This window comes from Tamandua tetradactyla, chromosome 7 (assembly GCF_023851605.1).
Source record: "Tamandua tetradactyla isolate mTamTet1 chromosome 7, mTamTet1.pri, whole genome shotgun sequence".
NCBI classification, from domain to species: Eukaryota; Metazoa; Chordata; class Mammalia; order Pilosa; family Myrmecophagidae; genus Tamandua; species Tamandua tetradactyla.
In genome coordinates, this window is record NC_135333.1 from 17,071,384 (window position 1) to 17,085,424 (window position 14,041).

The following is a 14,041-nucleotide window of genomic DNA, read 5'->3' on the forward strand; positions in this document are numbered from 1 at the left end:
TTCTTTGCAGACTCACTTGCCTAATTTATATTTGACATGGGCTTTTTGGAAGCATACGCTGAGTTCTGATTTCCTCCGAGCCCAACTAACAGAATAGCTGCATCCCAAGCACAATACCAAGGCCTCAGCATGACCTGTGACTGATCTGTTTTGAGATAATTGTTGATTTGTGCTAATGCTGATCAGAGATATGTATTGTGCACCCACTGTGTGCAAAAACCACAGATGCATCGAAGAGCAGTGTAATTATAAATAACAAAAGAGATGTCTCAAGGTAGCGAGATATTAATTGCTTAAGAGAAAATGTTGAATGTTCTGGGATTTAGGCGGCATAACTTCATTAAATGTCGTTGATAAAATTAAGTCTGAGTAGGATGCATTTGCTATCCTAGACGTCCCTCCCCAGGAAATGGATATTGTTTGGGATTCCCTGCCTCCTCGGTGGAGGAAGAGGAGGTTGCTTTTTGGGTCAGTGATGCCGTTTAAGATGAAACCTCATGTTGACACACTCTGGTAGTTCTCAGAGGCGCTCCTGTCAGTGGGGAAGTTAAAGGTCAATGGCTTACAGATTGCGATTTGTGATATAGAGACAACCTTGGAAAGAGCCAAACATCTTTTGTCTTGATTCTGTGGTCAAGATCATAAGCAAACTTGAGATTTGCTGTTTGGGGACAAGTACAAGGCTCCCCTGAGGTAGCAGTGCAAAAATTTGAATGTGACTCAAAGACCTGAATCTTGCCAAAAGTGGAAAACTGAACAGAGCAGCTTTATCTTGGTGGTCTGTGTAAGGCAGCCCATGTGCACATGCAATGATGGGTGGGGTCCTCGGGCGCACTGAGGGCCCCTCCACCCTAACCTGTGTGCAAGCACACACACGTCAGCACCTGTGCAAACCCAGGGCCTGGCTCATCTCACTGCCAACACCGTGTCTAATTTACCACCACCACCCTACCAGCACCAGCAGACACCATGTGATGTTTTGAAAGTAAGAGATACTGTTAAGCACTCAGATGGTCCCGTGTAACCGAGATGGGAAGCTAAAAGCAGGTATTAATCAGAACTAAACCAAACAAAATCCTGCGGTGAAAATCACACCCCCCTCCCCAAAACTTTGTGATGAGGACCCTCCAGCAGGTTTTCAGCTGCCGCTTTTAGACTATGGGGATATACATAATCAAGATAGAATCCTTCCACAAGAATTTTAGATGTTTCAAATGTGTTTGGTAGGCTCTTTGAGGTTTTGAAATCTGAATTTCTTCCCTATAAATCTTTTATTTTTTACAGTATCATGAGAGAAGATGTGTATGATAGTTTAAAAAGAAAAGGTAAACCTAAAAACAAGGCTTTTGATTCAGAATTAAGCAGTGAAGCCAGTTTTAGGGGGTATTCCTACCAGCTGGGGATTTTCTCTTTTTGTAGATTGGGAGGCACCATGAGCAGCAGTTTGTGGTGGGGAGAGTTGAAGGAAGAAATTGACCTGGGGGAGATAACTGCAGGGTGAAACCACCTCGGAGTCAGAGCGGGAGTCCAATGTTGGTTGTCCCACTTATGAGCCATTTTCCTTGGGAAAGTGGCCCAGTCTTTCTGAACATTAGTTTTCTCATCTATAAAATGGTCCCCTTGTCTTGAAATCCAATTTCTGCAGGGTGATAGTCTTCAGGACTCAGCAAGGGCTCTGCTGGCAGCCACTGAAGCCCATCCCATGTCTTCTGCATTACCTTGCTATCCCGCCTGTCTGACCTGGGAATAAAGGGTGGTGGGTGTAAGGTAGCTGGAGATGGGCAGGGGTTCTCCGTAGCCAAGGCTTTCAGGACAGATTTTTATATATATAACAGAGACTTTATTATGGCTAGCAGCAGAAAGACAAAACACACAGCCCCCCCCCCCCCCTTTTTATTTTGGGAATCAAAGCCAGGTCTCTGGCATGGCAGGCGAAAACTCTACCTGCTGAGCCACTGTGGCCTCCCCAACACAGCCCCTTTTTTGCCTTTGAAGTGTGGAGAGTCCTCATGAGTGATAGGAAAGGCTACTGCTCTGAAACAAAACTTGGAAGCCAAGTGCAGAATGAGTGCTGTTGAGTAGGGGGCCTGCAGCCAAGGTGGGGGACAGCTGGAGGATGCGGGGGTGGGGACAGGTTCTAGTTCTATCACAAGAACCATCATGGAATGAAAACTCCCAAAATCTCTTTGGGAATGTGATGTTTCTCCCACTGCCCTTCTGAGAACCAGCTCTGGCCCAGGAAGGTAGAGGGATTGTGGGAACTGACCCTGAGGTATGTCAGGCAGTCGTTGATTTCATCTGCGTTGGCTTGACCTGGCTGAAGCCCAGGGTGTCCTTCATTCAGAAGCATGGTGGCAGTGACCCGGGTTCAGAACCTTCTTCTCTTCTAACCGCCCCCTCCTGGGCTGCCGTGATGTCGCATGGAGACTGAGTCGATGAATGTGGACCCCTTTCTTCCTTGCAGGCCCATTGAGGTCCCCTTTGACTTAATGATTTGGCTAAAAAATACTTCTTGGAAGCTTCCTTGTGACCAAGCCGATAGTATTTTTCACATTCACATATGCCCTTGTTCTGGAGAAGGAGAAAGAAAATGTGTCTTTATGTTTTTGTATTTATCTTTCTTTCAGATATCTTGAGGTCAGACACTAAGCTGAGTTTACTTTCTGTAATCCCCCCAAGACTGTTTTTTTGCTCAGGTTATTCAGTAACCACAGTATCTGAGGTGAGGTTGTAAAATAATAAGGAAAAAAAAGAAAGAATGGAGTCAGAAGACCTGTGTTTCCATACCATCTTTCCTCCTCAATGGCAGAATGATCTTGGACAGATCACCTAACCTCTCTGAGCCTCTGCTTTCTCATCTGTGAAATGGGAATCGTATCCCTCCTGTATATGTAACTTAATATTGTTTCAAATGAGACCTGTATGAAAAAGCAATTTTGTAATCTATAAAGATGTAAGGCTATCCTCTTATTATATTAATAAGTATAAAATCGTCATAGATAAGAATCTTTAACTTTTTTAGCTGGTCTCTGAATTAGTTATATATTAAGCAGTCACAATTTTCAAAAAGTCAGAGAAAGAAGTTGAACTGTAACAGTTCTTTCATAGCCAAACCTCATTCAATAGGCAATTATTTTTCTTTCATTTGTGGAACAATTAAATTACACCTTATTGTCATAAGGATACTTTGAAGGGTTGAGGAAGTATAAATTCTTGGGAATCAGCAATGCAATACCTTGGTTACAAGTGCTACGTTAAACGATCTGAAGCCACACTCCACTGTAGGATGAAAAATGAGCTTATCTGACAAGACTTTCTCAGAATAATTTCGAATTGATGTCACTTAAAATGTTAGATTAAAGCAGCTATGTAGTTAATTCTGAGAGCAAACCTAGCTCCTTTAGTTTTTCAGGGTTATAAGGATTTAGCTAAATTAGAAATAATAGAAGTTGCTTTGGGCCAGGCATCTTGTGGACTGTCTCTGTATTAAATACAGATTGCCAGTGAGTTGTACACAACTTGCAAGAATAAGAAGTAAATGTTGAAGATAGAGGAGACTCCAAGAAATGTTTGCACACTTGCCTACCACAATGTGTGGTTCATACTAGACACCTAATAAATGTTGTTTAAATAAATGAACAAATGAACTAGTGAACTAGAAAAGAGGCTGCTCTTTATCTGTAAACTAGCACATAGTGGAGTCAAAACACTACACTTTGGCAGGGAGAAGGACAGGGGGGATATAGTGTCATATTCCAATAGTTAAACCAAATAGAAAAATAAGTCTTCAAAAGTATGGCTTCTTACTTATAGGAGATTTCAATAGGTCGATGTGAGTAGTAGAAAATAAGAATATTTCAGTTTTATTACACAAAAAGGTTCTCAGCATCTCTGTGTGCCAGGCACTTTTGAACTCTAGGGATACAGAGTGAGCCAACCAGTTCTACTCCTTCTATCCTGGGGTTTTTGCATAGTGGGAGATAATAGCCTACTATTAAATGTATAAGATGAACCCTGGTAAAGCTACTGCACTAAAAGATTACACTTCTCTGAGAGTATGTCCGGGAGGAAATGTAGGCTGGAATAAGGCTTTTCTAAGAAAATGATGGTTGAATACTGATCTGAAGGAAAAGTAGAAAAAATCCACATCAGGTGAAAGCATGTACAAAGTCCCTATGGCAGGCAGAGCCCAGTGTATTTGGGATCAATATACTGGATACAATATAATGGATACATTGGTACAGCTACCAAATGGATGTTTTTTCTGAATGTTTAAGATCTTTGAAAAGAATATTGCTTATAAATACAGATATAAGGGCAGTGAGAGTCTATAAGAATCAGCATTTGGGGGGTTCCCCCTCTACATTTTTTTTTCCTCTATCAATTTTATTTATTTATTTATGAGAAGGAAGAGACGAAAGAAAGAGAGAGGGAGAGAGGGTGCTGGTATTGGCCTAAGAGCCAGGGTCTGCTCACAACTACAGATTAGCGTGGCTGGCTCACTTCTCTGGTTCTCAGGTTCCTTGGATAAGAATAAGAGTTGTGAAGAAGGTGATCTTAGGGGTCTCTTCTCGACTCTAAAACATTCTGTATTTCTAACTTCTGGAGATAATTGATTATTGAATAATTCTGCTTTTCAGTTTAGGAATTCAGTGTCCTGCGTCTCCTAATCCCCAGTTCTTTAAAAGTTAAGAAATACAGTTTGCTTGACACAAGAGAGCCAATAGCTCTCTCTTAAGGGGTCCTCTGCACCGAAATCCATCTGCTAAGTGATGATTTTGACAGCCGTGTGCCCACTGGCCGCTCACTTTATCCTGAGCTGGATTTGGGAATCCAGAGCTCTACCCGGTCACCAGGTAGGGGTGCCAGCCCCTGGCCTCTGGGCTTCAGCATCCTGCCATTCAGTGCACACATCCTAGGACTTCTTGGTAGGTTTACAGGACACCTACAGGGACAGTTTATACATATGGAGGCAGAAGAAGTCCCTTCGCTTCACTCCAAACTTCAGATTAGAATACGGTTAAGAATCAAAACAGCACAAGGCAAACAAAACCAGATGATAGCTGCTTTAGTGAGCCCACTGAACCACTTGGTTGTAACAAATTATACAACACATTCATTTCCTGCCTTCATTTAGACATCTTTGCGTGTCAAAACAGGCATGCATGTCATAGACTGTAGCTGCCTGATGGAAAAAAAAATGGTGCTGTGAATTCTTAGGCTTTGCATTGCTTTGTTTTGGGGGCCGTGTCCAGGATGGCATTGTGCACCACCGAGGGCTTAGTAGAGGCTGTTAAGTGGCGACAGCAGTGTGCCTGGCCATGTCCTCAGCTCCCCAGTTGTTTCAGCTGCTCCCTCCAGCCTGCTTCATTCCTCCAGGAGGATGGCAGCTGTTGGAAGGGAGCCTGCACACCCAAGGAGAACAGGCCCTCTGCACAGCCAGCACCCTTGCCTGAGTGTAGGGAGCATCCTCCCAGCCATCGGCTGGCTGCCTTTGCTGCCTTCCCTCCAGTTTCCTTCACTTAAGGTCGGGTCTCCTTCCAGTGCATCGGCATGAATGAGAGTAAGAGAGTATGTGTTGGCAGAAATTTCAGCTTTCTAAGTAAGCATGAGTTTAAGCAGAGCAAAGTTTCAAGTCAGTGGGCCTCTGAGTAATGGCTATTCTGCTAATAATGAAAAGTACAAATGTTTTTATGTCCAAGGGTTAACAAATGGGATTCTTTTACTGGCCTACTGGGCTGCTCCAGTACAAAGTAGGAACTGTTCCTGATGTTTGTTTATTGCACTTGCATTTTCTAGGCAATTAGAAACTTTTTCCACTCTGCATTTAAGAGGTTTGAGCAGGCCAGAGATTCTTTATTTTAAATGAAAAAGTTTTAAAAGTATCTGGTTTTCCCAAATAGCATGCTTAGATTTTGCCTGCATAATTATTACATTTGCGGTGGGATTAGCATTTTCCAAAAAGTTTATCTCTACAAAAGATTCTCATTTGGCCCAGAAGTGTAGTTCTTCATCACATCTTGTACAAATTTAAGGAAAAGGGACCCAGTCCTGTCTAGTAAAACTTCAGTTATAAAGGCAACCATTTCAAATAAAATGGAAGCTATTTATCTTAATGAACCAGCAGGAAATGAAGTCTGTCGAAATTATCTAAACTCTCAAAAAACAAACGACAGCAACAAAAAACAACTCACTGATAATTTATGATGCTTTAACTATTTTTATTAGGTTTTTAATGTTACCTGTTTGCTGACTTCCTATGGCAAACAACAGCAGCATCAACAAAAGAAACCAAGTTGTGTTTTAATTCCTTCTGTTCTTCATTAGTAGGTTCACTTCTCTCTTATCTTAATGAAACTAAACCTTTGCACCAGTCCTCCATTTAGAGCAGTTATGGCCATTCCTGGTGAGAAACCTGCATTAGTTAATAATACTAGGGCTGGTCTTGGGCTGCCAACAGTATAGATAATGTTTTGTGCTTTCACCTCTGAATGGAGGAGAGACAGACAGAACCGAAACTTACAGTGTGTGTGTGGGGGGGGGTAATTTTATTCCATTATTTTTAATGAAAACGAGGAGGTATTCTAGCTACATTCCTGGAAAACAGTCTTATAGAAGCCCTAAGCACCCACATATAACTGAATGTACCAGGAATGGGTGAGTATCTAAAACTTGTTCATAGCAGAATTTCCAAAACGTGCTCTCATTGACCGTACAAAGGTTCCATTCTAATGCAACTGTTCCTGGTGGGGTGGTATATGGGGAGCTGTGTTTTATGCAGGATTGTTCTGTAAACTCACAACTTCTCTAATAAAAAAATCTTTTAAAATTAAACCTTGTTACTTCTCAGATCCCCTCCCCTCTCCCTGTACCTCTGGTCCCATCACCCAGATAGGGAGGTGCCGTCAGCAGGCAGGAAATGGAATAAGCTACGGGCAGTGAGCTTGTGTCCGTTTGCCTTGGTAGATCTCCCAGCTGATGCCGGAGCCCGGCCGGGAGGGCTTCACGGAAGCCGCGCTGAACCGCTACAACGCAGACAAGCCCGTGGCCTGCGGCGCCCCAGCCCCGCCCAGCTCCTGCGTGGCCGGCGAGACGGCCACAGGCACCTCGGTGGCTGCTTCCTTCTTTGCGAGGTAAGAGAGGTTCTAGACCTGCAGTTCTTCCAGGAGGGCCCACCCGGCGAGCTTCTCAGGTGGGCCGACTTAGCTAAAACACCAGAAACCGTACGGGACTGTTCTGTGGACTGCACTCTTCAAACAGGGGTCTTTCAACCTTGGCGTTATTCACGTTTTGGGCTGGATAATTCTCCATGGCAGGGAAAGCTGTCCTGTGCATTGTAGAGGTTGCAGCGTCCTGACCTCTACCAGCTACATGCCAGTAGCTCTCTTCCCCCATCCACCCCCCACCCGCCCCCCAGTTTTGATAACCAAGATGTTTTAGAATGTCCCCGGGTTGAAAACTGCTCTAAGGATACATGGCTTTAAAGATGCGCCTTCACGGGTTCAGGACTTGCGGTGGGGGTGTGGCTCGATGACCTGTGTTTCCAGATTGCTGTTCTCCTTGCAGAAAACGAGCTGCTTAAAAATAGACTATTAAATAGATGTCAGTGTTTTCCCCCTTGATAGAGGGATAGCTAGCAAAGACTCTCCTGCTAATCTTAGAAACTTTAAAAACATGAGAAACAAAAAAGAAAGGTATTTCAACAATGTTTGCTGCCTAATTTTAGCAACGTGGCATAGACGGGGCAGGAGACACAGGACAGCTGGGCAGGAAAGGACTTCAGGGATTGTCTGATTCAATCTTCTTAGCTTGTGAGTGAGGAAACTGAGGACTAGGAGAGTTCAACTATGAGTTAGTTTATAGCAGAGCCAGAGACAGAAACCAGATTCTGCTGCTTTCTTTTCCCTCTTTGTTTCGTTCTTCATTTGATACACAGAACTTAACTGTAGAAAACCTTCTCTGCGTGATCACAAGTTCCTGAGTGAGCAGGACCAGATTTGAAATCAGAAGATCCCTTGGGTTCAAGTTCCAGCTGTGCCTCAGTTTCCTCAGCTATGGAAATGAGGATAACACTTATACTGCAGGGTTGCCCCGAGGATGAAGATAAAATGATTGTGAAGTATGAAGTACTGTGTTAAGTCAATACAGACTTAACTAGTATGTTAGTAAGAACCAATAATCATGTGGCTTTTCTTGTTGTCCTTGTAACAACCAAAATGCAAGGACAGGGCTGTCCTTAAGAAAGAAGCATGTTGGGAAAGACACAGAGGATAAAATATCCTGGATTAAGACACAGTAAAGGAAGCACATAGGGCTTGTTGGACACCTGGATTTGAGGCTTTGATTGCACCTCGGTGCCATGTTTTGTCCTCTGAGCGCTGGGCTAGCTTATGTGTAGAAAGTAACATGAAGAAACTGTGTGCTGGCTGCCCGGTGGTGGGGACATCGTGGTAGCTCTCTCTGTGCAGGAACCTCTGTTTCTGGGCCCCAAGTTCATTGAGGTGCTACGTTTGTGCCGTTTGGGGAAGAAATGAAGAAATGCATTTAAAAAGTTGATCACAGGGCCTGAGTAGGTTATTAGAGCAGGTCCAGAGGAGAGTGACCAAAGTGTTGAGAACTAGGAAGTCATATTGTGCATAAGGAATGGTTGAGAGCATTAGGCATGTTTATTCTGGAGAACATAAGGCTTGGAGGTACATGATAGCAACCCTCCAATAACTCCTGGGTCATTGTGTAAAAGAGGGATTTCGTTGATTCTGCAGAGCACCTGGGAATAAGGGCAGACGTTGAATGAGATCTAGTGGTGAGGAGGTATCTCTGAGCTCAGAAGGAAGGGGATCTTGCTTACCATTCACACTGACCTGAGAGAGAGTGAGGTCCCTGTCATTGAGGATGGTCCAGTTTATGTTGAATGGTCACCTGGCCTCGATGCTGGAGAGAACACGTGGTGCTCAGATGAGAGCTGATTTTCAGTGCACCCTACCCTGAAATTCTTTGAATGTGAAAAGCCTTCAGTTCAAAGTCCATCCAGAGAACTTTACAGAAGATTTTCTGATTCTCACACCCCCCCAAATAGAAAAAGGATTTGAAGCAGGAAGAGATAAGAGGTTAGGGTTCCTCAGGAGCAGTGTTTAGGGAGAACAAGTGTTTCCTGGTGCTCAGAAATCAGTTTCCTTAGAGCCAGGGAAAGGGTATCAAAATGAGATAGGCATGGGAATTCCCAAGTGTTAGACAAATGGTATACATGAGCACAGGTTTTCTCACTAATCAAAAGAAAATCTATAAACAAAAATCAAGGAAGGGGATGACAAAGACCGTCCTTTCTGATGACTCTTGCTTTACAGGCAAGGGGTGGAATAGAAACACTGAGATGAACCCAAAATGTATGAGCTGATAATGTCAGTTGGGGGAAGCCCTCAGATGTTGCTAGTGATAAACAAATACTCTTAAACCCATGGCTTTAGAATTGCAATGGCTTGTGCTTTGAGCTGTCAAAGAGCTAGAAAGAATCCACAGAGCAGCCTAAATCCTCATTGCTTTATATGCGGCGACTGCTGATAGCACTAGAAGTTAATGGATAAGACATTGAAAGTACTTAGTGTGTGTTCAAAGGATTTACAATGCAGAGAGTGAGGGAATATATATGTATGTATATGTAGTATCCCCAGCCCTTACCCATTGTTCTGTCTTGCTCTGCTGTTCACATCAATGATAGTTGAGATTCCACACCTCCCAATAAGGGTGACTGCACATTAATAATCTCCCTGTCACTGACAGCAACTGTTCTAGTTTGCTAGCTGCCATAATGCAATATACCAGAAATGGAATGGCTTTTAAAAAGGGAGTCTAATTAGTTGCTATTTTACAGTTCTAAGACCAAGAAAATGTCCCAATTAAACAAGTCTATAAAAATGTCCAATCACAGGCATCCAGGGAACGATACCTCGATTCAAGAAGGCCCATGAAGTTCAGGGTCTCTCTCTCAGGTGAGAAGGCACATGGCAAACACAGTCAGGGCTTCTCTCTCAGCTGGAAGGGCACCTGGCCAACACAGCATCCTCTGCTAGCTTTCTCTCCTGGCTTCCGGTTTCATGATGCTCCCCGGGAGGTGTTTTCCTTCTTCATCTCCAAAGGTCACTGGCTCCTGGACTCTCTGCTTCATGGTGTTGCAGCATTCTCTGCTTTCTCTGAATTGCCTTCATTCTCCAAAATATTTCCTCTTTTATAGGACTCCAGAAACTTATCAAGACCCACCCAAATGGGTGGAGACATGTTGTCACCTTATCCAGCTTAACAACCACTCTTGATTAAATCACATCATCCAGGGAGATGATCTGATTACAGTTTCAAACATACAGTTTGAAAAGGGATTATTCTGTCTTTATGATTTTGATTAAAACATGGCTTTTCTAGGGGATATACATCCTTTCAAACCAGCACAGCAACATAATGCAGAAGACTGAATTACCTTCTCAAGGTCCACAGTGTCAAGAGAAGAACCAGGATATATCTCACCCTGGCTTTGATACATCAAAACAAGAACCAGCTTCTGTTGTTAGTAAATTGAGTTCAGTGTCAGAAGTTTTAGGTTTCAGCTAAAGCAAGGTTGTGTGAGGCTTTGGTACGGGCAGCTTTTCATAGGGCTGAGATCTGGGTCTATTGCTGGCACCAAAAACTAGGAACACTTTTGTGGTTATGGTTTTACAATGAATAGCCGAAGTCTCTCTTTTCATAGGACTTTTGGGGCACAATCGGCTCCTCTGCCTTAAATTTGGGCTCACTGCTTTTCAGCTCTCTGCTTGAATGTGTGATGGAAGCATAAAACTGAGTCTACAGGAATCTGGAACTTTCCCGGAGCTTCAAATCGGGACACAAGGGTCGCCTGCTCTCAGAAAACTGTGCTGGGTAGTATTTCATTTTATAAGTGAGGCATGCCATTTGCCAAATTTGGGGCCAATGTGACTGATGTTTGAATATTAAGTATGCACCAATCACTGCACTAAGTTCATAATATGGAAAATGTCCCTTAAGAGTTAGCCCTCTGAGATTGAGCCTGTCAATTTCCCTCTTTTACTTGATGAAGAAATGTCCTGAGGTTAAGTTGCTGACTCAAAGTCACACAGCTGTGGCACTGGGTGGGTGGGTTGTGGAGGGGATTCCTCTCACTTGGGAGCACATGTTCTTATCCTTGGTGAGATACCGTTACAGAAGTTTTACTATAATCATATATTGATAGCCATTGCTTATAAAACACATTTGAAATAAGTGGATCCTCTTTCGTTTTTTGTTTTGAGAAGATAAGTGGAACAAAACACAGTTTGTTGAAGGTTTCAGATGTCTACTTTTCTCTTTAATACTAACGTTTTTTTTTTTAAGTGTTTACCTTTCAGCCATGGGTAAGAGGACTGGGTGGACTTTGTTGCATCTCAAATTCAACATCTGAAAATAAGAATGCTGATTCTGAGGAACCAATGAGACTTTCAGGTGGTGCTCCTCAAAGTGTGGTCTGCAGGCTGGTGCTTGTTCATGAACAGTTAGGAGTCTGTGATAAATATAGAAATTGAGAGTAAGCATTAGGGGCTTCTGTAGCAAGTTGACAGTAAGTTTGAGTCTGAATCTAAGAATAAATAATTGGGGCTTATATTCTATATGTAATTAGTGTCCTTCAGCACAGATAGTTTAAGAAACATTGCTTTGGGAATTGGTGGTGCTCAAAGTACTTGCCCTTTTATGCCTCTTTTGCCAGAATTTCTTTAAGGACTTGGGTTAAATTTCAGCACTATCATAGAATGCCTTTACCTCAGAATCTTGGTATGCTCTATTTTTGGAAAAAAACTGTTTTTGGACAGAACATTAATAGTGAACCCATAGAAGAGATTGGCAAAATCGATCATTAGGTTGGTGAACTATTATGTGCTGGCACTGAATATAAAGAACATTTCAAAGAAGTCTCCTTTGTGCAATGCCCTTTGTGTAGTGAAGTGGTAGTGTAGAGTGTGGTTAGATTTTTCTCATTTGTTGCTTCACTTTAGGTGAAGAGATATATATATTTTTTTCCTGCGTGAGCAAGCACCAGGAATCGAACCTGGGTCTCTTGCATGGCAGGTGAGGACTCTGCCTGCTGAGCCACCGTGGCCCACCTAAAGATGTATTTTTTAAAGTGTGCTTTGCCTTATAATGAATGAAGTGAAATGAAACCCACTAAAAATTCCTGGGTGAAACCTAGCCTTAATAGGCTGAGGTTGCAAATCTTTATTTTTTATTGAAGGAGTAATGAATGGCTTCTGGATTATGCAGAGAATTGTCTTGAGCCCTGGTAAATAAAATGAATCTTTTGAATGACTTATCTTTCTCATTGATTTTCATTTTCAACTAAACTGAATAACCATGAAAAATCCCCCCCCCCCCCCATTGAGAAAATGGTCCCTGGAGGATTAATAATCTCCATTTGGAGCAGGTATTAGGAAAATAATGGAAATTGCTAACTATCACATGAGCCTTTTGAAGATGATTTCAGGTTTTGGCAGAGCTGAAGACGCCCTCCTTGTGGAGTTGGTGAGCACGTGCTTTCAGATATCATTTCTTACTGAAATTCTTTTGTTTATAACCTTTAGGTCTAGTTTACCACCTTTGTAAGACTGCACCTTCTACCACATTTAAATCAAAATTTCAAGTAAAATTTGTAGAAAGTCTTTGTTTCCTGGGGCTGCCATAATAAAGGACCACAAACCTGGTGGCTTAAAACAACAGGAGATCATTCTCCCACGGTGCTGGAGGCCAGAAGTCCAGAGTCAGGGTGTTGCAGGGTGTGTTCCATCTGAAATGGGGGGCGGGGGGCGGAAATCATTCCATTCCTTGCTTCTGGCTTGGGGCTGCTCTTGGCGGTACTTGTCTCGTGGCTGCGTGTCTCCACACTCTGCCCCCATGTCATGGAGGCAGTGGCAAGGACTTGAACATATCTTTTGGGGGGGACACAGTTCAATCCATAATGATGATCAGTTGTTTTTATTTAAATTTCCCTATTTTCTTGATGTAAGTAAATGCCTTTAAATTGTTTTCAGAGGTTTTTGATTACTTCACATTACGCTTGCCTTTGAATCTTTTATAACTCTTTTTCTCATTATTGGGTCCATCAAATTAATTAGAATTTTTTTCCTCCCTGTTCCTCTTTGTTTTTCCAGTAATGGGGCTATTTTGTGCTTATCTACTCTCTTCTTGAAGAATTTCGGGGTCTGACATTTTCTGGGTAAATCTGGTCATTTCAATATAGGATTGTTCTCAAATTCATCTTGTGGGACCCATTTGCTCTGCTTTCTTTTTGTCACTTGCCAAACTGTCCCACATTTCCTTTTAATATATTCCTCCTATTCCTTACCTTTTGCCCAAACTCATTCTTTTCTTTGTATTTTTGTCAATCTTGATCTCTTATAGGACTCTGTCAATCTTTGTTTTTAAGCCAATCTGATTACCTAAGAGCTTTCTCCAAGCCCCTTGGACATGTCACTAACTATGACTGATTTGACAACTGTCTCTTAGAGGCCAGAGGTTTCCCTGGCTTCAAGACCAACTCCAGGGGCCTGGGGTCAGGGCTGAGCTGAGCTGAGAGGGCTGACCACGAGGTGCTGCCTTGGAGCCTCCTTCCTCCTTCCATCATCCACCTTGCAGAGCACAGCCATGCTACAGTGCAGACAGCTGTTACTTATAGGGAAGGACCTGCTTAAAAAAACCATTTCCATATTCGTTCTGCCAGCCAACTCAAATAGTGCCTTGCTGAGCTGGTTATAGCAAATGCTTTTCATGTATAATCGTGTACAATAAAGGCTCTCTAGTCCCTGGACATGTGAACATGTAACAATAGTATTTGGATATATGCTAGAAGTTCACTAACTCAAAAAGGGCAGAAAGAGAGTGGAACTGCTCACAGTCCTTTTGTTTCCCCATCAAGAATGGCTCGCTTTAAGAATGCTCATATCCTCCAATTATATATATATCAAAAATCCTTACCAAAAGAAAAAACAAAACAGAACTATCCTAAAACCAC

At 42.7% G+C, this 14,041-nt stretch overlaps 1 protein-coding gene across 2 annotated transcripts in view; it reads left to right on the top strand.

The window, feature by feature from the left end:
- The window catches only part of KIF26B (kinesin family member 26B), a 539,881-nt gene that overhangs the window by 255,955 nt on the left and 269,885 nt on the right, over positions 1 to 14,041 (top strand). For both annotated transcript variants that reach the window (XM_077168521.1, XM_077168522.1), the window contains one exon: positions 6,967 to 7,133. In XM_077168521.1, the coding sequence (XP_077024636.1) occupies positions 6,967 to 7,133 (167 nt within the window). The remainder of the gene's footprint in view (positions 1 to 6,966; positions 7,134 to 14,041) is intronic.